Source organism: Phycodurus eques, chromosome 14, assembly GCF_024500275.1.
Source record: "Phycodurus eques isolate BA_2022a chromosome 14, UOR_Pequ_1.1, whole genome shotgun sequence".
Taxonomy (NCBI): domain Eukaryota; kingdom Metazoa; phylum Chordata; class Actinopteri; order Syngnathiformes; family Syngnathidae; genus Phycodurus; species Phycodurus eques.
Window position 1 is genome coordinate 1,741,368 of NC_084538.1, and position 19,510 is coordinate 1,760,877.

The following is a 19,510-nucleotide window of genomic DNA, read 5'->3' on the forward strand; positions in this document are numbered from 1 at the left end:
CTGTATATCTTAGTTGTTAGCTACACATTAGCTGCTGTAACCTGTACGTTAGTTGTCAACGAGATTGTTAGTTCGACGTTAATTGTTAGCTTGACCTTAGCTTTTGTTAGCTAAGGACATTAGCGTTTTTTTTGCTAGACGTTAGCTGCTTGTTAGATCTTTGTTATTAGATTTTAGACTTTAGCTGTTGATATCTATGCAGTTGTTAGTTGTTAGCGAGGCAATTGTTAGTTGAACTATTTTTGTCAACAGTTATCTAGACATGGGTTGTTAGCAAGACATTAGTTGGTAGTTAGTTGTAAACTAGACATTAGCGCTTAGCTATTTTTGGCTATATGTTGTTATTAGTAGTTAACTAGACAATCGTCCTTTTTTAGCAAGACATCAGCTGTTACTACCTATGTGTTATTTGTTAGCTGTACGTCAACCAGGATCTAGGTGTTATTTGGACTTTTAATGGTTAATTGTTAGCCAACTGTTAGCTGTTGTTACCTATATGTTAGTTGCTTGCTAAACGTTAGCAGTTGTTAGACCTTAGTGTCTGGCTCTCACACTTTTAATAAATTAGGTTCCTTTACCTCCACTTTCCGGGTGTGTCGGTGTGGCTGTCAACCAAGGCGTCAAGTGTTTTTTCTCTACTCTGTGATTGGCGGGCAGCCAGGGAGCCACTTTCTGTCGTGGATTGATGAATATTCCGACTGCTTGCTGCAACATTCCCATGCTACGCTATGTGAGCCATGAAAAACCCATCCGCTCAATGTGTGTGTATGTCAAGAATCAAGAAGCCGTCTGTCCGTCTGTCTGTCTTTTCCCATCTGGTGCTGCCTTCCCCCATAAACATGCCAGACTGATTATTTTTATCCGCTGCCCTCGAGTGTTTTTGTCTGCGACTCCTCAACAAACAAAAACAACTGAAAAGAAAAACAAAGACAAATGTGTGTAAATAGGTCGCCAGGAGATCCATTAGTTTTTATTTGACACAAAACTACAAGTATTCTCGTCGGGATTGCAGAAAGTGTCAGCTTTGTCCTGAATACTCCGTGTCCGGAGAGATTCAATTTAGCATTTTGGTGCCGGACAGGAAATCCTACTTCAATTGTCCATGCAGGGGGAAGTTCAATAGCCCCTGTTTGTTGTCAGTTAGGAGTCAGTCATTAGCTACACGCTACTGAGTTGATATCTAGATGTTAGCTGTTAGCTGGCCTTGAGATGTTTGTTTTTAGGTAAATGTTAGCTGTTGCTAGGAAGACGTTAGTTAATAGTTGGTGGTCAGAATTTAGTTAGCTGCACTCGAATTGTTTGTATTTAGCTATATATTAGCTGTTAGCTATACGTCTGTTGGTATTTGGTTGTAAGACAGATGTCATTTGACGGCGATACATAATTGTTAGCTAGCCCCAGAGGTGGCAATTAGAAGTCTAACGTGGCCTTTTGTTGCCGTCGTGCAACAAAGAGGACGCGTTTGCGGTTTTTAATCATGAAAGACAGGCCCCCAGGTCCTCTAAGAGAATACGTTTGTAGTTTTTAATCTTGAAAGACAAGTCCTCGTGGGGTGAAATGCTTTTGTTGTCTGATTTTTTTTTTTTTCTCTGCCTAAGCCGCCGTCAGACTTTCTAACCACGGCGAGGACGCCAAGCAATCTGTCCCCACCGCCATCATCTTGATCATCGTGATAAAAAAGACGTAAGAAAAAAGTAATTGTCAAGTTAGTTTGCTTTCCACGTGTGACGACACCCCCTTACGACCTTTTTAATTTTACCTCCGCCAAGCACAGGACACCAACTTGTTTTTCACTGTTAGCAGCACAAATTATTCATCATAAGGGTTCTTCTATCTTTTGTATCTTAACTTTGTCTATCGTCTAACGTAATCAAATCAATCAAAAGCTTTATATAACCAGAAAATAAAAACCCATTGGGACCAAGGTCTCTTTTTCATGGGTGATCTGGCCAAAATGGCGATGCACAATTCACGTCATAACAGACAGTTACCGTTAAAAACAACTACATTATAGCTAAGCTTAAAATAAACTGTGCTAGTTAATGTCTAGCTAACAACTACCTAACAACTACTTAACAACTAATGTCTAGCTATCAACTAATGACTAGGTAACAACCACAGTACATCTGGCTAATAGCTAATGCTGGGCTAACAACTAGCTAACAATTAACATCTAGCTAATTAACAACTACTGTCCAGCTGTTTTCTAGTGAACAACTGATGTCAAGCTAAAAAGTAACACCAGGGGCTCTATTTTCACTACTGGCATAAACCCAGTGTGGGGTGTGGCTTAACACTGCATGGAGGCGCGTTAGACCCGGTGTTTATATATTTGAGGACCAGCACACTCGTGTGTATCAGCTGCGCTCACTTGTGCGCCGTTGTTAGCGTGAACAATCCTGTCCAATTGAAGCGACTACTCTCATTTCCTTTAAATGCAGTGCGCGAGTGACTCACTGACAGTCTTTGACATGGCAGAAAAATAAAGTGATTTGCTCGTGTCTGGGAGGTTCAAGCGCACAAAGTAGGTTTATACAAGGAGACTTCCATGGGCGTCTATAAAGTTGGCTCAGCGGGAGATCACCGATCTGTTTACCGTGAAATTGGCACTTGGAGACCGACCTCCCCCACGATCGTTCGTGTGCCCCATGCTGGCCAGTGGGATCATTGATATAATGGTGATAATAATTATAAAGTGTTCAATGAATTGATTTCTACAATTCAGAGGGTTTGATGTGGACCAATCAAATTCAGCAAAATCGTGTTACACCAGCCATCTAACTTGCGGCAAAAGTTAGACGTGGTCTGAGCAGGCGTAAGTTTAGACTGGCTTTCAGCCAACAAATTGTCGTATGCGCTGTGCGGATGTCAAAGGCCGGTATGCACAGCTTAGCGCAGACCGGTCTGCCAAATGGGCAAACGCACAGCGAGCCTTGTGCTTGCATGAAAATCAAAATACATTTTTATGCTCTGCCGCAATCTATGAAAAGTTCATGTCTAGAAAACAACTGACATCTACCTAACTAGCGGCTGGCAAAATGACTAAAATCTAGCTAGCTAAATAATTAAAATCTAGCTAATGACTAGCTAACAACAAACGTACAACAAACAACAAATCTCTCGCAGACAACTAACATCTGGTTAATGTCTCGCAAACAAATACCTAGCCAACTAAGCTCTAGTTCACAGCTGAAGTCTAAATAACAACTAACATCTAGCTTGCAACTAACAACTAAAATCTAACGTCCAGCTAATGTCTAGCTAACAGCTAATGTCCAGCTAATACTAATATCTAGCTGACAACTAACTTCCAATTGTTAGCTAAAAAATGTCTCCTGGGCAACAAACGCTGAGCTAACTAAATAAAAACGAACCTATAACTTGGTAGTCAGTCATTGGCTGCATGTTAGGCATTAGTCATTAGCAGTACGTAAAGTGTTAGCTAGATGATAGTGCTAAGCTCAACGTTAGCGAGAACCCCCGCATATTCATAGAGCCTATCCTCCATGATTTGCTGAAAAACATACATATTCGCTGTTATGCTGCCATCTTGTGGCATCTACGTGTAATTATAAATCTTCGGGCAGCAACGATTACAGATTTTCTCGACTGGCAGAACTTGGTCCCTATTCCCCGCAAATACCGGGGGAACACAAACTTGACATCGCGTCGACGTTTCTGACTCTTTGAACTCCATCTGTGTGGGTGCGTGTGTCTATGTATGAATAAGCGAATAAGCGCCACAAGAACTTCAAAGGCGCTACTCGTTGGCTAACGCACCGAAGGCGGAGATTTACTCACGTTGCAGCAAAGCGAAAGCAGCAAAATGTGCAACGCAGAGGGTTTCACGCCGTCGTCGGCGTCGTCGTCTGGGAGGTTTGACACGTGTCGTCCTCGGCCAGGTAAATATGCAAATGTGCGTCTTCCAGAGGCCGGGATTACGCAAAGAAAGCTTTGCTGTTGAGCCCTGACAGCTTTCAGAGAAAGATTTAAGAAAAAGAAAAAAAACAGCTTTTCATCCGCTACCCTCTTTCTTACAAGGAATAATGTAGAACACTTGGTCTTTATCCATCTATCTCCCTAACTACAATCTATCCATCTAGCCTTCTACCTAACTAGCCATCTTGTTATGGTTTTTGGTGATGGCAAAAACCAGGGACCACAGCACAAAGAAGCAGGGAGGCAAGGCGGGAATGCAGGAGGCAAAACAGGAAAAAAGACATGACCAGGGACGTGACGTAGAGCAATGATCCGACAAAGACTGAAAGAAACCAGGGAGAAATACACGCAAACTGACGAGACAACGAGGCACACCGAAACGAGGCACGAGTGGCTGGAGGTCGAGGGCTGACGAGAACAGGTGGAGACGAAAACCAAACAAGATGTGAACATGTGACACCGGAAAACCTGACAAAACATGAGACAAACTAAGTCTCATCAAAACCAAGTCAACAAAAACACACATCATGACACATCTATCAATCTACTGACCTACCTATCCATCTACCTACCTCAAACATCGATCCATTTAGTTACCATCAAGCCATCCATCCATCTACCTACCTACCTACCTTCCAACCATCTATCCATCTACCGACCTAATCATGTGAATAATAATAAATTGACAGTAAAGGCAATGCTATTTCTCTCCAGTCACAACAATAACAATCATTGTAATAATGTTGCACTTAAAAACAGAAGTGAAGAAGTGTTAGGGCCGAGCATGGCCCCCCGTTGTGTGGTAGCTGTCGATTTGAGAACACACACACAGAAATGGTTCCTCTGTGATCATTATCGTGAAGCGATTGTTGTTGTCGACCGGTGTACCAGGTTCAAAAATTGGACGCCGCCCTGCACATTGAGTGAATGGACACAAGTATTGGGACACCTACAGCTACTGCTTTATGGGAAGATAGAAAATGTTTTTTGCACAGCACCGAGCTACGCTGAATCTCTTTATCTACCGGTTTAAGTAGATGGATTGACGGGTAGGTGCATTGGTAATTTGGTTGGACAGGTTGGTGTATGTAGGGAGCTAGATTATTAGGTAGACGGATACTGGGATAGGTAAATAGGTCCATTACATTATGAATATATGTGTATTGGTGTAGGGAGGGAGGTAGGCAGATGGGTGGGTGAGTAGGTAGGTAGCTGGATAGATAGGTAGGTAGGTGAATGTAGGACAAGAAAGTAAAGAGTAAAAGCGACCCGTGGTGAGCGAGAAGTGTTTGCAGTTCAAATGTGTAAATTGGTTCAGGGAGAGAAAAGCTCTCTGGCTTCCATTCTGAGAACTTCCTGCTGCTTGAGCTCACCCGCCGCCTCCTTCTCTAGCTACCCCCCCTACCTCACTAACTCACCTCCCTCCATGTCCCCAGAGAACTTGGAGGTGGAGTGAGCAGGCGAGAATATGAAGATGGAGTGAGATCTTTTCACCTTGAAAAGACATCTTGATCAATGTTTCATTGCCGTCTCTGCGCCGCCGCAAAACCGCTGCAGCCCAAAACCTCCTCGTGAGGCAGTGCAGATGCACACCAGCAGACCAACAAACACTGGAATTAACATCAAGAGTTGTCTGGATAGATGGGTGGGTGGGGCTAGATAGGTAGGTAAGTAGGTAAACGGGGAATCGTATATACGGGTTAGTAGGTAGGTTTGATAGATGGGCAGGTAGATTGGCGAGTGAGTATTTAAGCCAATTGTTAGATGGGTCGGTAGGTTGGTAGATGGGTAGGTAGGTGGATGGATTGATAGATGGCTAGGTAAGCAGGTCGATGATTATATGGGTAGGTCGCGAGGGAGATGGTTAGGCACTCTGGTCGATAGGCAGGTAGGTGGATGGACAGATTGTAAGTAGAGGGTAAGTAGGTAGGTAGAGCTGGCTGCGTGGGTGGGTTGGCAGAAAGATATGTTGGTACATAAATTGTTAGATTGGTCAATAGATTGTACTGTAGTGAGCTAAATAGACAGATGGGTAGGTAAAGAGCTGGTTAGGTAGCTTGGTGTCAATGAAATAGCGCTGAGTGGCAGCTGCGGGTATTACACATCTTTGTAATTGCACGGTGCGTCTCAACCCAGCAGGCCATCAGAAAACATCTTAACATGTGCAGCGCATGCACTAACCAACGCAAACGCGTGGAAAAAAACAAAAACAAAAAAAGCGGGATTCAGCCATGAATAATTAATGCCGTTGATCTTGTGAAGATTTCCCAGCAGGTCCGATACGTCTTTTTTGTTTCCCCGCGTTTTGTCCGCCCAGCGTCAGCAACAGACAAGATTGCGCCAGGGCTAATTGCGGCGACGGTCGGCTCACAAGGCGGCATATTAAAACCGCGATGGTGATGCATTATATGGCCGACGGAATGGTGACGCTTCATTGCTTTTTACGGCGCAATATAGATACGCGCCGTTACTTAGCCGCCATCAGCGCACGCCGTTGTCACTTCAAAAGCATCTGCCTCTTTGCGCTTGGATAGGTTGGTAGTTGTGTGGATGGGTAGGTAGATGCGTAGCTGGGGTGGTAGGTAGAAGGTTAGTTATGGAGATGGACAGATGGATAGGTAGATTGGTGGGTAGGAAGGTGAATTGATGGGTAGGTAGGTAGATGGCTTGATGGGTACTATTGGCGTGCGCATTTCTCTATTTGCGATTGTCAGCGTTTCGCCGCTTTATCCCGCCTCAAGCGTTGCGTATTTTTTTTTTTCTTCTTCTTTCCCTCCCGCAGGTTCACGGCTCAGCGGACTCGCTAACGAGAAACAAAAAAAGCGTCAGCCTGCGCGACCTCAGCCGAGCGCGCCGGCGCCCGGACGGGGCTGACGGCCGGGATTTAGGAGGCAATCTCGACGGGGCGCCACCCGGAGAGTACGGGAACGCCGCGACGCCTCGTCGGGGTCCACCTTGGACAAGGTGACGCGTGCGCGTCTTGATTTGTGCACATGCTCTGGAAATATATCAAAGCAAGGTGAGAAAAGCAGCAGTGACGGCGGGATGTGTGCAAGCGGCAACATCGCCGCCGATGCTGGGAAATTTCCAGGTCGACTTCAATCTCCATTGCGTGTCCCTCCCCATGAAATTGGGACATGGAACAACAGCAACAGTTGACCACAGCAATGTTGTAGTTTGCATACCTTTATAAGACTCACATGAATGCTGATATCAAAGGAATGGGTTCATATCCATTCACTGCCAGACATTTTCAAAGCCGACTTCCGCATCATTGCTAGCAGCCGTTTCGGAGCATTTTGACTGATCTTGCAAGACCCACAGAATATTGCGTTCTGTGACAATATCAGCACCTAACCTACCAAAAGAAACTACTTGCTTCTTCCACCAGGAAAAAAGTTTGTTTTTTTCCGTTCTTTAGTAATTAGCAGCAGAACATGGGTTGGTTTCGCCCCTCCCGCCCTCCCAAAAAACACCGGTTTCTGACCATAAGCGAAGAAAATGAGCTTTTTTTTGCAAAGAAATGTGCAAATGCGAGGTGCCTAAACCTGTCCGACTTCCAACGTTGGCATTTCTCCCCGTCATAATCGACGTGAACAGCCGAAATTCTCACCTTAATCTTCGTCTTGAACTCGAAAGCTGTGCTGATCTCAAATCCGACGCCACGCAACGCTGCCATCTACTGGTGTCGGTTTGCCATTACACTTACGTAGAAGCTTGAATTTTACAGGCAAGCTGGGCGAGACCCTCTTTCACGCCTGCCCGTTGAAAAACATATTTCACAAATGATTGGATTTCCAGTTTTCACTCGTCGTAACAAGTTGAAACTTGTGGCTGTTTTGTTGGGGGTGTAGCCTTCCCAAACTCATTGTCGCACTCACCACTTCAGCGCAGCGTTAAAGGGTATGGATTTGAGTCTCACAGGCTTTGATCCAATCTGCCGCTTTACAGATTGGAGCAAGTCTTGTTCTAAGTTTGTTCTGTTCGCTGATTGAGCTCGAAAAAAAAAATAAAAAGTTCACAGCAGCCTTGAAGGAGGCGATCGATGCCTGGCGGACCGCCGCAGACTTCCCCTTCTCTCTTTCGGGACCGCTGTGGTTTGCGTCGGGTCGTCGGTCACGCCTCAGACGCCATCGGAAGTACGGCGTGAAAGCCGCTGATACCCGTTAAATCTCGCAGTGAGTGCATACATCAGAGGACAGATCGGCGACACGGGAAAAACACGAGAACAAATGGCCATCCAGCCTGTTACTAAATCTGAAGATGTGAAATTAACGGGTAGATGTAAACCAAGCCTTTGTTGCTACCTCTGAAGCTGGAAATGTTCACTTTAACAACCATTCCTTGTCCCTTCCATCAAAACAGTGTCACGGGAAAATTCTGCGTGAAAAACAGCTTTGACTGGTAGTGTGAAAGGGGATACACAGTCACCATCCTGCCCCTGATCTCAGATGCCAGGATTATTCGAGGACATCAAATTTTATTGCAAGCCCTTTCACACGTACTCAGAAGAAAATGCATTTAAAAACAAAAAAACAGCCCCCAACCTGCCTCTGACACATGAGGCTTTTCACACCCCATTCGGAGTTCTTTCACACAGAACAATGAGACACGGGGGGGGGGGGAAACATCTTTCACCGGTTGTGTGAAAGGGGCTACACAGCTACATCACGCCTCTGTTACTACGTCGGAATCCGGGAAATTAGCATGTTGACTTCAACCTTCATTGCGTGTCCTTTAACACAAAATAATGAAATTCTGGGGCCAAAAACAGCTTCAACCGTCAGTATGAAAGGGGCTACACAGCCACCATCGCGCCAGTGGATACTCCCTCGGACGCCAGGATATTCGAGGGTTGACTTCAAACTTTATTCCGAGTCCTTTCACACACAGACACGGGAAAAAACAGATAAAACAACACCCCACCTCTGATACATTCACGGATCGTCATCGACCCCACATTCTGTGTCCTTTCACGCAGATCAGTGATGGCAAAAACGTTCAAAACTGCTTTGACGCGCTGTGCGGAAGGGGCTACACAGTCACCATCGGGCCTCTGCTACTAAACAGACGGCATTTGACTTGATGTGTTTAATTTGGCTTACGGGGCGACTTCAATTGGCTGCTAAATAAAGCGCGCCGTCAGCGTTCTGGTGGGAGGCGTCGCGTGTTGGCTAAATGAGGCGTCTACGTCGATATTAACGTCAAGCGTCCGCGCGAGAAAGCGTCTGGCTGCAGTTGGTCGGCGCATTGACCCGCACGTCAACGCGCACCCGCGAAACAAGACGAAGTTGGTGCCTGAGGAGAATTTAATTGGACTTGATATATTTTTTGTGTTTACATGCGTTTTTCTTCTGGCTAAGCCTTGTTAGCCAGAATTGGCTAATCCCTCCATGTCGTCGAGAAAGTTCCACCTGTTGAATGAATTGAATGTAAAATAAACAGAAGACGAAAGATCAGGTGTCACACGGCGGTTGACTCGACAGCGAATGTCAGCCCGCTAATAACGCTTGTCGCAGGCCTTTGAATTCAAGAGCCGCGGCGGTGGAACAAAAAGAGCTCGGCACGGTGGATTTAGAGGCTGCGCGAAAAGGGAAAGGATCCAACCGGCGCAAATAGGAAGGGGTTACCCTCGTCTTAGCGCTGGCTTCAGTGAAGACACGCCAAAGCCACCGTATCGTGTTACATCACGGCTCGTCCCGACGTCCACGCTCGATGCGTTAAAGATGCGGGGCGCCAACATGGAGAACCTTCATAAGAACATGACTGGTCCCGAGACATTTCCCTGAGGAACGCCATTCAAGGTTGTGTCTGACTAAAAGATATGCCGTTTGAAAGATACCCATTGGGAATAGGGGCTTGACGTCGACCTGGAAATGTCCCAGCTTACGAGGTGGGATGGCGGACGCGTAGCCCCTTTCACACAGCCTGTCGAAGCAATTTTTCCCCATCTTTCTCAAGTGTGTGTGAAAGGGCAAGTAATCGTGGTTGAAGGCGACCCACAGATTTCCTCGCTTCTGATGTATTATCAGGTTGTGTAGCCCCTTCCACATTGGCCTATGCTGTGTGAAAGGTACCAACTGTTATGCCGGCTCCGCCTTTAATACTACGTTCAAAGCAAGAAATTTGTGGCTCGACTTCACCCCCACGTCCTTTCCCACTGAACACCAACATGGGACAAGCCAACAATGTGAAAGGGGGATACAAATATTGCCATTCCGCCTCTGCTACCATCTTTTGACACAGTGAAATTTGGTGTCTGTACCTTTCACACAGGAAGGTAACAAATGGCATCTTTGATCAGGTCTACAGAACCGCCATCTTGCCCCCGTTACTCCCTCCGAAGCCGGGAAATCCGGGAGTCGACTTCCACCCCCATTCCCTGTCCTTTCACACAGATTAGCAACACAGGAAAAAGACGGGCAAGAGCCGGCTGGCTTTGACGCACTGTCCGAAAGCGGTTTCAGATGAATCCTCAATTCAGTTACTCCCTCTGAAACCATGAAATTCAAGGCTCAACCTAAACCCCCCATTCCGTGTCCTTTCACACGATGAGTCGCACTGCGAAAGGGGTCTAACCTGCCACCGTCCTGCCTCTCCAAATAAATTTGCAGGTCAAAAAATGTCAAGCTCTTTCCTATAAATGTTGCCGCAGCTCCGTTCCCCCCCCCCCCGACTGCAGATGCGTCACTCACCGGTGATTGGCGGCCGAGCCGAGATCAAAGCAGATCTTCTTTTTCACCCCGAGTGAAATTGACAAACATGAGCGAGAAGACGCCGGCTGCAAGATGGCAGGAATGAACCCCCCCAAAAAATTGATACCGAGACACGCTTGGACTCAGACCCGAAAAGTTAGACGGAGGTGAGGTGACACTGATAGCGGGAGCTGAATTCATGAGTGTTATTATGACGGCAACCCATCCTTCCATAGGGGGTATTTGGCATAACTGCAGTAAAACAGCACACGAGGTATTTGTTGTGGAAGAATGACGTTTATCTCTGACAGGGATGCCAGGAAAACATCAAAAGGCGGAATGCTGAAAAGGATTTCAAGCGAGAGCCCAATATGACAGAAATGACAAGAAGTGAGGACTTAAATCCCGCCAATACGGGAAAACACATTTTTCCAGCGTCGCTCATCTGTGTGAAAGGAAACGGAATAGGGGGGGTAGTATCAAAAGCGGAGTGGCAACTGCGCAGTGCCTTTCACACTGCTGGTTAAAGGCGGCTTTTTCCTGTGTTGCCGTTTTGTGTGAAAGGACACGGAATGGGTGGTTGAAGTCGACCTGCAAATGTACAGACTTTGGGGGTAGTATGACAGGTGGGATGCATTCTGTGTCGCCCCTTTCACATTGGCCGTCAACGTTTTTGCTTCCCATCTTTGTTCCCGTGTTGCTGTTCTGTGTAAAAGGATGTGGAATAGGAGGCTGAAGTCGACCCACCCTAGGTGGGATGGCCTGGCTAAGCCATTTTTTTCCCCTTTGTCGCCATTTAGTGTGAAAGGTACCAGCGTGGAATGGGGGCTCAACGTCGACCTGCAAATTTGCCCGCTTCGGAGGTACAATCAGAGGGTGTGACAGGTGGGAAAGCAGTTGTGTAGAACGCGTCAATTTATGTATTTTTTGTTCCATCTTTTTCCCCATGTTGCGAAAGGACCCAGACCGGAGGGTTGAAGTTGACCCACACGTTTCCCGGCCTCCAAGGTAAGCATCAGAGGCAGAAAGGCAGCCGCGTCGCTACCTTTCACACGAGCGGTCGGACTCCTTTTTGTCACTTTCCTGTGTCGCCTGCTTGAGTTGATGCGCAAATGCGCCGGCTTTAGAGGTAGTACCAGATCCGTAACACAAGCGGGCTGGTGGCGGTGAAGCCCCTTTCGCGCTGCCCATCGAAGCCGCATTTTCTGTCTTTTTCCATTGCTGCCTGCTTTGTGAGAAAGGACATAAAAAGGGGTTTTGAAGAGGACCTGCGACTTAACTGGCTTCCAAGGTAACGTCAGAGGCAGCGGGATGGCGTGTGTGTGACTAACCCCTGTCACACTGACGCTCCACCATTTGCTCATTGGCAATTTCAGCAGACAAGCGCTTGACCTGATTCCAGCCTCTTCCTGCAGAGGTGCAACATGATTAGGGACACCTCGCACTCTCCTCACTTTTCAAGGAAGACCCATTTTCACGTGGCCTGGCCTAAATACCACGGAAATAGATTTTTACCCGCTTTGAACGTCTCGTTGAGTTAGGTCCTTTGTCAACCTCCTTACATTTTTAGCAGACATATTGTGGGTTTTTTTTTTTTTTTTACACAATTTAAAACAGGACCCATGTGTCTTTAATCTCTGAAATTCTTTGCTCAAAATATATATATATATATATAAAATATACATATATAAAGCTCACTTTTGAACACAGTAATAGTATTTGTAGACAAATATTCAGGTCTCTGCAGCGTCTGGCCACCCGTCAAGTATGAAATGAAACACCCAAATTGATCTGTTTTTTAATCTGCTTATTTATGAAAACGTGTCTGTGAGCGAGCCCTTCTCAAATTCCAGAATTGTGTGAAAATAAAAAGCCAGAAAATACCATGATTTGGCATCCAAAGCCACTTTTTAAATGAACGTCAACGCCCACATTTTGTTGTACGTGTTGATTAGCATAAGCTACCAGTGTTAGCGTCGGATAAGCAGTGACTTCGTTATTTGCGATACGTCCGCTGCATGCGCCTCATGTACGGATCTGCGACACAAATTGACAAAGTGTAATCGGGCGGCTTGCTTATTTTATTTATTCAATCTTTCTTTATCCAGGTCAGACAACGGAGAATTGATTCTCATTTGCAATGGCGACCTGGCTGCTGATGAAGTGCTGCTACCACCAATGAAAATCAAATTGAATCTTAATGTCTACATTAGCCAGTGGTGGCTTCATCTCCTGCTCTGATGGGAGTCACAAAGTCACCCCCCCCCTGCCTTCAGGAAAAAAAAAAACATCTTTAAAAACAATTCTGGCTAGGGGGTCGGAAAAGTCGCAAGGTTGGCAACACAGAGTAGCCCCTCGCTGCATTGCAACACCCTAGCTTTGCCCTTGGTCGTCATGGTAACAAAAGCCATATTCTGCATTTGCGTTAGACAGAGGCGCCCCCTAAAACTGAGGCTTTTTATTAAAAGTATTGAAAATAAACAGTTTGAAATTGTGGACAAAAATAGCGAGTGTCTCCTTTTACATCCTCTTGCAACAATCTGGTAGAAATCGCTCAGTTTTGGGGAGGCGTTTTGTCTCATGCAAATGAGCCACTGTTCTCCCCCCCTCCTCAGCGCGGGTGTTGCAACAAGGCAAGCGGCTAGTTGTTGTCAAGCAACCCTGAGTATGAAGAAACAAGCGAGCCTTCTGGAAGACAGTAAGAGCACGGAATGCATTTTCACTCTCGGAGGCAGCACTTCAACAGCAAGCTGCCAAATTACACTTTGTCAATTAGTGTTGTGCAGTGATTCTCCAAGTGTGGTACGCAGGCTCCCTCTAGTGCTACGCCCCGAAACAAATCCTTGCCTAAGTACAGTTCAGTTGTATTCAACTTTTAAGTGAATACACTAACTTTTAATCTTTAACAACTGTTGAAAATATATATATATATATATATATATATATATATATAGATATCTGGGGTACAATTTTTATTGAACTTTTATGTGCCATACATTTGAATTGTTATTTAAGTCGTTTTTTTCCCCCTTTATTAAACGAACTGCTTAATGTTACAGTGGCTTACAATAATATTAGCTGTATTTTTGGGGGGACTAAAACTGTTCTCATTTTTGATGAACCCACTACACTAGTGCATTTTAATGTTGGTCATGATGGAGATACTTGGAGTATTTTTTTAGGTGATAACATTTGAGAAGCACCGGTGTCATGGATCCATCCATGTTAGCCTCGAGGGATTCCGGTGGCAAACGTTGAAACGGAAGTATTTTCTGACAACCGAAATGTCTTTTCACTCATGCAGGCAGCACTTCATTAACAAGCTGCCAAATTACACTTTGTCAATGAGTGTTGTGGATTTGTCCATGCTAACTTTGAGGGATTCGTGGACAAACGTCTCCTCAGAAGCTCTTTGTGACAAATTCAGATGATGCAAACTTTTTTCCAGCTTTGAGAACATGATCGACACTCACAAAACGCCGGCACAATACGAGCTTTTATTGCATTGCTGTGGATAATTCCTTTTTAGACTTGTTGCTATGAGACACTGGAAGTTGGAAGTAGCAATCGACCAATGGACCTTGAAGCCTCGCGAGCTACTTTCATCCACACACAAAAAGTTCCCGTGTGTGCGTGTGTGAACTTAATTGCAACCTTTTCTGTATCTCACAATGAGCCGGCAGCCTTTTCACGACAAACTTAAACGCGGGCTCTGCAGGTGAATGCGGTATCCTTTAGCAACGGCAGCCTCAGTCTTACGTCGGCGACATAATGGTCCGCGGATAAAAGCCGGTGGAAAATGACGGGGTTTTAACGTAATAACCAGTTTGGAAAAAAAACCTTTTAAAAAAAAAAAAAAACAATTCTAATCCTCCACCGCCGTCGTCGCTGTTGCACTTTGATTCACTCGCACTGCCGAGCGTGTTTTATCTCCATCGTGGGCCGCCACTTTGCATGTAATTGCCGCCGTTCTTTTGGCTCTACGTAAAAAGGGAGTCGCTTTGCCTGGTGGAGAAAGCGACGCAGCTCAATGTCCAACAGAAATCTGATTTGAATCTCAAGGATTTGGCTTTTATAAATGAATACAAAGCCAAACAGCGGATAACCTTCTGTCACAATGGGTTAGCTAACATGCTAATTATTCATAAATGAACATGCGCGTTTCATTGTCATCTTTTTGACAAGTCAGCCCACACGGCCAATTCTATTTAGCTACGCGAAATGTGCTAGGCATATTTGTCACGAGTCGAGCCACAAAAAAAAAAAGTCTCAAGGAGCAACGCCCGAAAAGAAACGGCAAATCTGCCATTTTGGTTTGAGGCTGCCATTTAGGCTGTGTTGTTTTAAAATTCACCCCTCGGAGCCAGTTTGACTTAGTAACGTGAAACTTGGTAGGCTTATCTATCACGAGTAGACTCACAAAAAAAGTCCCAAGAAGCAATGCCCAAAAAGACACAGGAAGTCTGCCTTTTTGGTTTAAAGTGGCCATTTTCGGGTTAATGGACTCCTCCAAGCAATTTTGTTTGATTGCTGCCAAATTTGAAGTGCGTATACCAGACATATGGACAACGCACCACTGTGATAAGTGGAGAGTTTTCTCTGTTGCGTGTGGGCGGAGCATGGCGGCGGACTTTGGCGACTTAACATAAAACACCAAACTCGAGGTCATGGTTTTTTTGGGGGGGGGGAACTGAGCCCCCGGAGGCAGTTTAGCCGAGAAACATGAAATTCTTAGCAACAAAAAGACACAGAAAAGCTGCCATTTTGTTTCAAACGAGCCATTTTAAAGTCATTTCTTTCCTAAAACAATGTGTCGAATTGATACCCAATTTTAAACGACCTAATGTCACTTAGCAACATTCATGAGGTGTTTTCTTTCATGAGGCAGGCAACCCACAAAAAGTCTCAAGAGGTCCTGCCGGGCAAGAGCAGCAAGTCTTCCATTTCTTGTTTGAAGAAGCAAGTTTAAGGTCACTTTGCACGTTTTCAGGTGTCTTTTTTCTTCGATATTTTTTTGACGGTGCGATTACGCAGACGCGCGAGGGGGATGATAGATGACTGCTAGCTCACACGAGCTTTTCTCTTTGACCTTTTCCAGACGCTGCGCTTTTATGCGTCATGATTGGTACGTGTCGATTCTCTCGAGCCACCGAGCTGCGGTGATGAATCGACGCCCAAGGCCCAGCGCGGTCTAACACACCATATATATATATATATATGTCACAATCAGTGGGCAAAGATTAAAGAACAGATTGTTGCGTGACCCCAAATAAAAGGTCCAAAGATCAAAGGTTAGACTGATTTTTGACCCAAGTCAAAAACCCAGTAATACATAAAGGACAGATAAATAATTTACATCTGGATGCAATTAACTTTGATGGGACATCAATATCACTTCGATCGCTAATCAATTATTCAAGACAGGAATGCGCTGATTGATTTAAGACCCTTCCCAATACGATGGCCAAAGATTAAAGCAGCCTAAAAGTTTGCAAATGTTGTACATTACATTTTCTTTATCGGTTTTTGACACGATAGCAGTTATTACCCTAAACAGGAATGTGCTGAGTGATTTACGAACGCTGTGCTAATACAACGACCAAAGATCCGATTCCTTTTCGATTCTCATTGGGTGAGGGGACAAAATATCACAAATGATATATGATATCGCTGATCACTTCTCTATTTGTGTACAAAATTCATTTTATATAGAAAAACAATTAATGGATACAAGACAACTAAAAAGACAATAAAACACAAATATCTGGCAGTTGGATCTAGTGTGGATCGATTGGTCATGCCTGGAGAGTGAGGAAGAATTGCGACATCATGGAAAGTTGACTGTTGTTGTGTGACGATCTCTGCCGGTAAATTGGAGTACCCACAGAGCTAACACAATGCCCCACGCATCAAAATTACGATATGGACGATACAGAGTTATATCGTAGGGGAGCGCCGTGTTGAAAAAGTTCAGAGTCAAAATGCACTTCTCGCGAACGACGTCACACTCGATTGCGACGTAAGAGGAATCGAAAAGCGGAATCGTCGGCCAAGCAAACCGACGATTCCTAGCCATTGGGTGACTGGGAGCCTGTTTTCAATTCCCACCCCTAATCTGGATGTTTTTAGAAAAACTGAACCATTACGCCCAAAGGTGTGAAACCCAGGGCCCGGGGGCCAGATCTGGCCCACCACATCATTTTACCTGGCCTGCGAAAACAAATCATGTGCGTCAATGTCACGTTTCTTGTTCAAATAACAAAATTGCTAATTGTCTTCACTTTTAATAAAGTTGAGATATTGCAAGCATTTTCTTGTAACCGGTGCCCCTTTCAAAATCAATGGAATACTCGTTGAACCAACAACTTTTTACTGGCTGCTGATTTCAAAACGAGTTAACCGTCAATTTTTGGTGTATATGTAGTGTGAGGAGATCGCACACTTACGTGGTTCACAGTCACAACGGCCCTCCGATGAGTTTGACAGCCGATTACCCGAAACAGAGTTGATTGATTTCAGACCCCTCCCCAATACAAGATTGATTGACGACCAAAATAACGCAGTAAAAGATCGAAGCCAGATAAATAACGTGCATTTGGGTGTTTCGGATCGACATGAGCCAAATTGTTACACTAAACTGTGTAAAATGTCATGACTGACGTAATGACCCCCTTCCGAATAAAACGACAATGAGATCAAAAGGACAAATAATGGCACGGCCCCCAGTAAATCACTCAAAGATCAAAGGGAAATACAAATAGCGCAGCTATTTTATATATCCATCCATCCCGTTTCAACAGCGCTCATCCTGGTCAGGGTCACGGGGCGCCGGCGCCTATCCCGGCCGACTTCGGGCGAAAGGGGGGCAACGCCCCGAACCGCTCGCCAGTCAGTCACAGGGCGCACGTCGACACGGGCAACCGTCGGCACTCACGTTCACGCCGTCGCTGAGCGGCGCGTGAACCCCCCCAAAACACGAAAGATGAGGCGTGCGTGTGCGCGCGCAGGCCCGCACCTTCGTGAGTGCGCGCGTGTCATTAACACACACAACAAGACACTAGGAAGGAAAATGGAGGAAACACACACAACACAAAGATTGAGAAAGATGGAATACGGGTTAGCGTGCGTTTGTCGGTGGACAAATGTGTGCACGTGTGCTGTGCGTGTGCATATGTTGGCATCATTAAGACACAATAGTTTCTTGCACAACAACACACTGTCGTGTGACTGTTTTTGTATGGTTGATGCAAGTGGGTGTGTGTGTGTGGTGCATTTATTTGGGGGGGGGGGGGGGGGGGGGACACACACGCATACACACAACACAAACAGAAGTCCAACACAAAGCTTGAGACAAGCTCGTGTGAGTGCGTGTTTGAGTGTGTCGGAATGATGCGGACGACACACACACACACACACACACACACACACACACACACACACACACGCACACACCTACAGGCACTTGGGGTTGCCGAGGTGCTCACGTATACACACACGTGCACGCGCGCACGCATGCACACACACACCGTCTCGATCTTCGCGTTGGCCATCTGTGTATGCGTGTACATGTTTGCGTGTAAGTGTTTGACGCGCGCGCGCACACACAAATCGCACGTGCACTTTTATCCACGAACACGCGCCCATGCTGCAAAGGTGCGCGCGCACGCGCCGTTCGTCTCCACCGTCTTGCTCAACTTGTGCTCAGCGTGTGCGCGCGTCACGTCCGCGACTTGGCGAGCACGCGCGCAACTTTAACCCCCCCCCCCCCCCCCCCCCCCCCCCCCCCCCCCCCGGACGCGCAACAACGTGACAATTTGCTTTTTTGTATCGTTGTTGTGGTTGTGGTTGTTTTGGTTTGTTTGTTTGTTTGTTTGTTTGTTTGTTTGCGGGTGTCTCCAACTTACCGAGCAGGGCGAGGAGGAGCTGCAAGGGTCCGAGGAAGAGGAGGAGGAGGAGGAGGACGACCACGAGGCGGTCCATGCTGGCGTGGTGGCGTGCGCGGCGCGGGCTGAAGCTAGAAAGCGGCGGAAGACGTAAATCCACGCGAGTGCGAAAACAGCAGCGGCGGCAGGAGCAGGACGCTGGAGGAGGAGGACGCGAGCATCGTGGGGATCCCAACTAACTTTGGGAAACGGCCCAAACCAAAAGAAGAACCCAGTTGGGGTTAAGTGCTTAGTTTCTCCAGCATCCCTGGATGGAAATTCCTTTCCTTCTCCGCCCGCACCTGCGCTGCTCCGCGTGGCAACTGCGGATGAATCACTGGCGCGCGCGCCTGGCCGTGCGCGCTCCCGCCGGCTCCGCGCGCACACGCGAGTTCCCCCTTTTGGACTCGCTGCTTGCAGAACGCAGTCGATGGCGTCATCAAGTCATTGCGAGCTGCGGTGATTGGGTTTTGGGGTTCCAAGAAAAGTGAAGGTTTCAAATGAAGGTTTACAAGCTTGTGTTGTGTTAAGGTTTGAAAGCCGGGTTTTAAAAATCGGGTTAGGGTCTCCAAGCAAAGCCCGGATTAAGCTTCCAAGTGGGGTTTCCAAACCAGGTTGGGGACTGACGGTCGGGTTAAGGTTTCAAATTCATTTCAAGCCTGTCTTAAGGTTTGGAATTAGGGTTTGAAGCCCAGTTTATGGTTCCGAAAGTTTCAAATGACACTTTCAAGGCGAGGTTCGAGTTTTCTCATCAATGTTGGGCTCGCCGTCTTCTTCCCGGTTTGTTTGTCAGTCCGCGACCTGTTTGCGATGCCGATTAGCGCCACCCGCAGGCGTGGAGCCCAACGGCCGTTTCCTTCCGCTCTTCTTCTTGCTCGCATTTCCTCTAACAGCGACCACTTGTACCGTTTAACATTTGATCGCCCGCAAACTGGGCCGAGTCCTTTTTTCGGC

The 19,510-nt window shown here is 46.3% G+C and overlaps 1 protein-coding gene across 1 annotated transcript in view; it reads right to left on the bottom strand.

The window, feature by feature from the left end:
* Nucleotides 1-18,892, bottom strand: part of gfra4a (GDNF family receptor alpha 4a) — a 66,779-nt gene extending 47,887 nt beyond the window's left edge. Inside the window, exon 1 of the mRNA XM_061695658.1 lies at nt 18,539-18,892. Coding sequence (XP_061551642.1) covers nt 18,539-18,614 — 76 coding nt within the window. The 5' untranslated portion in view covers nt 18,615-18,892. The remainder of the gene's footprint in view (nt 1-18,538) is intronic.
* Nucleotides 18,893-19,510: the final 618 nt, after the last annotated feature.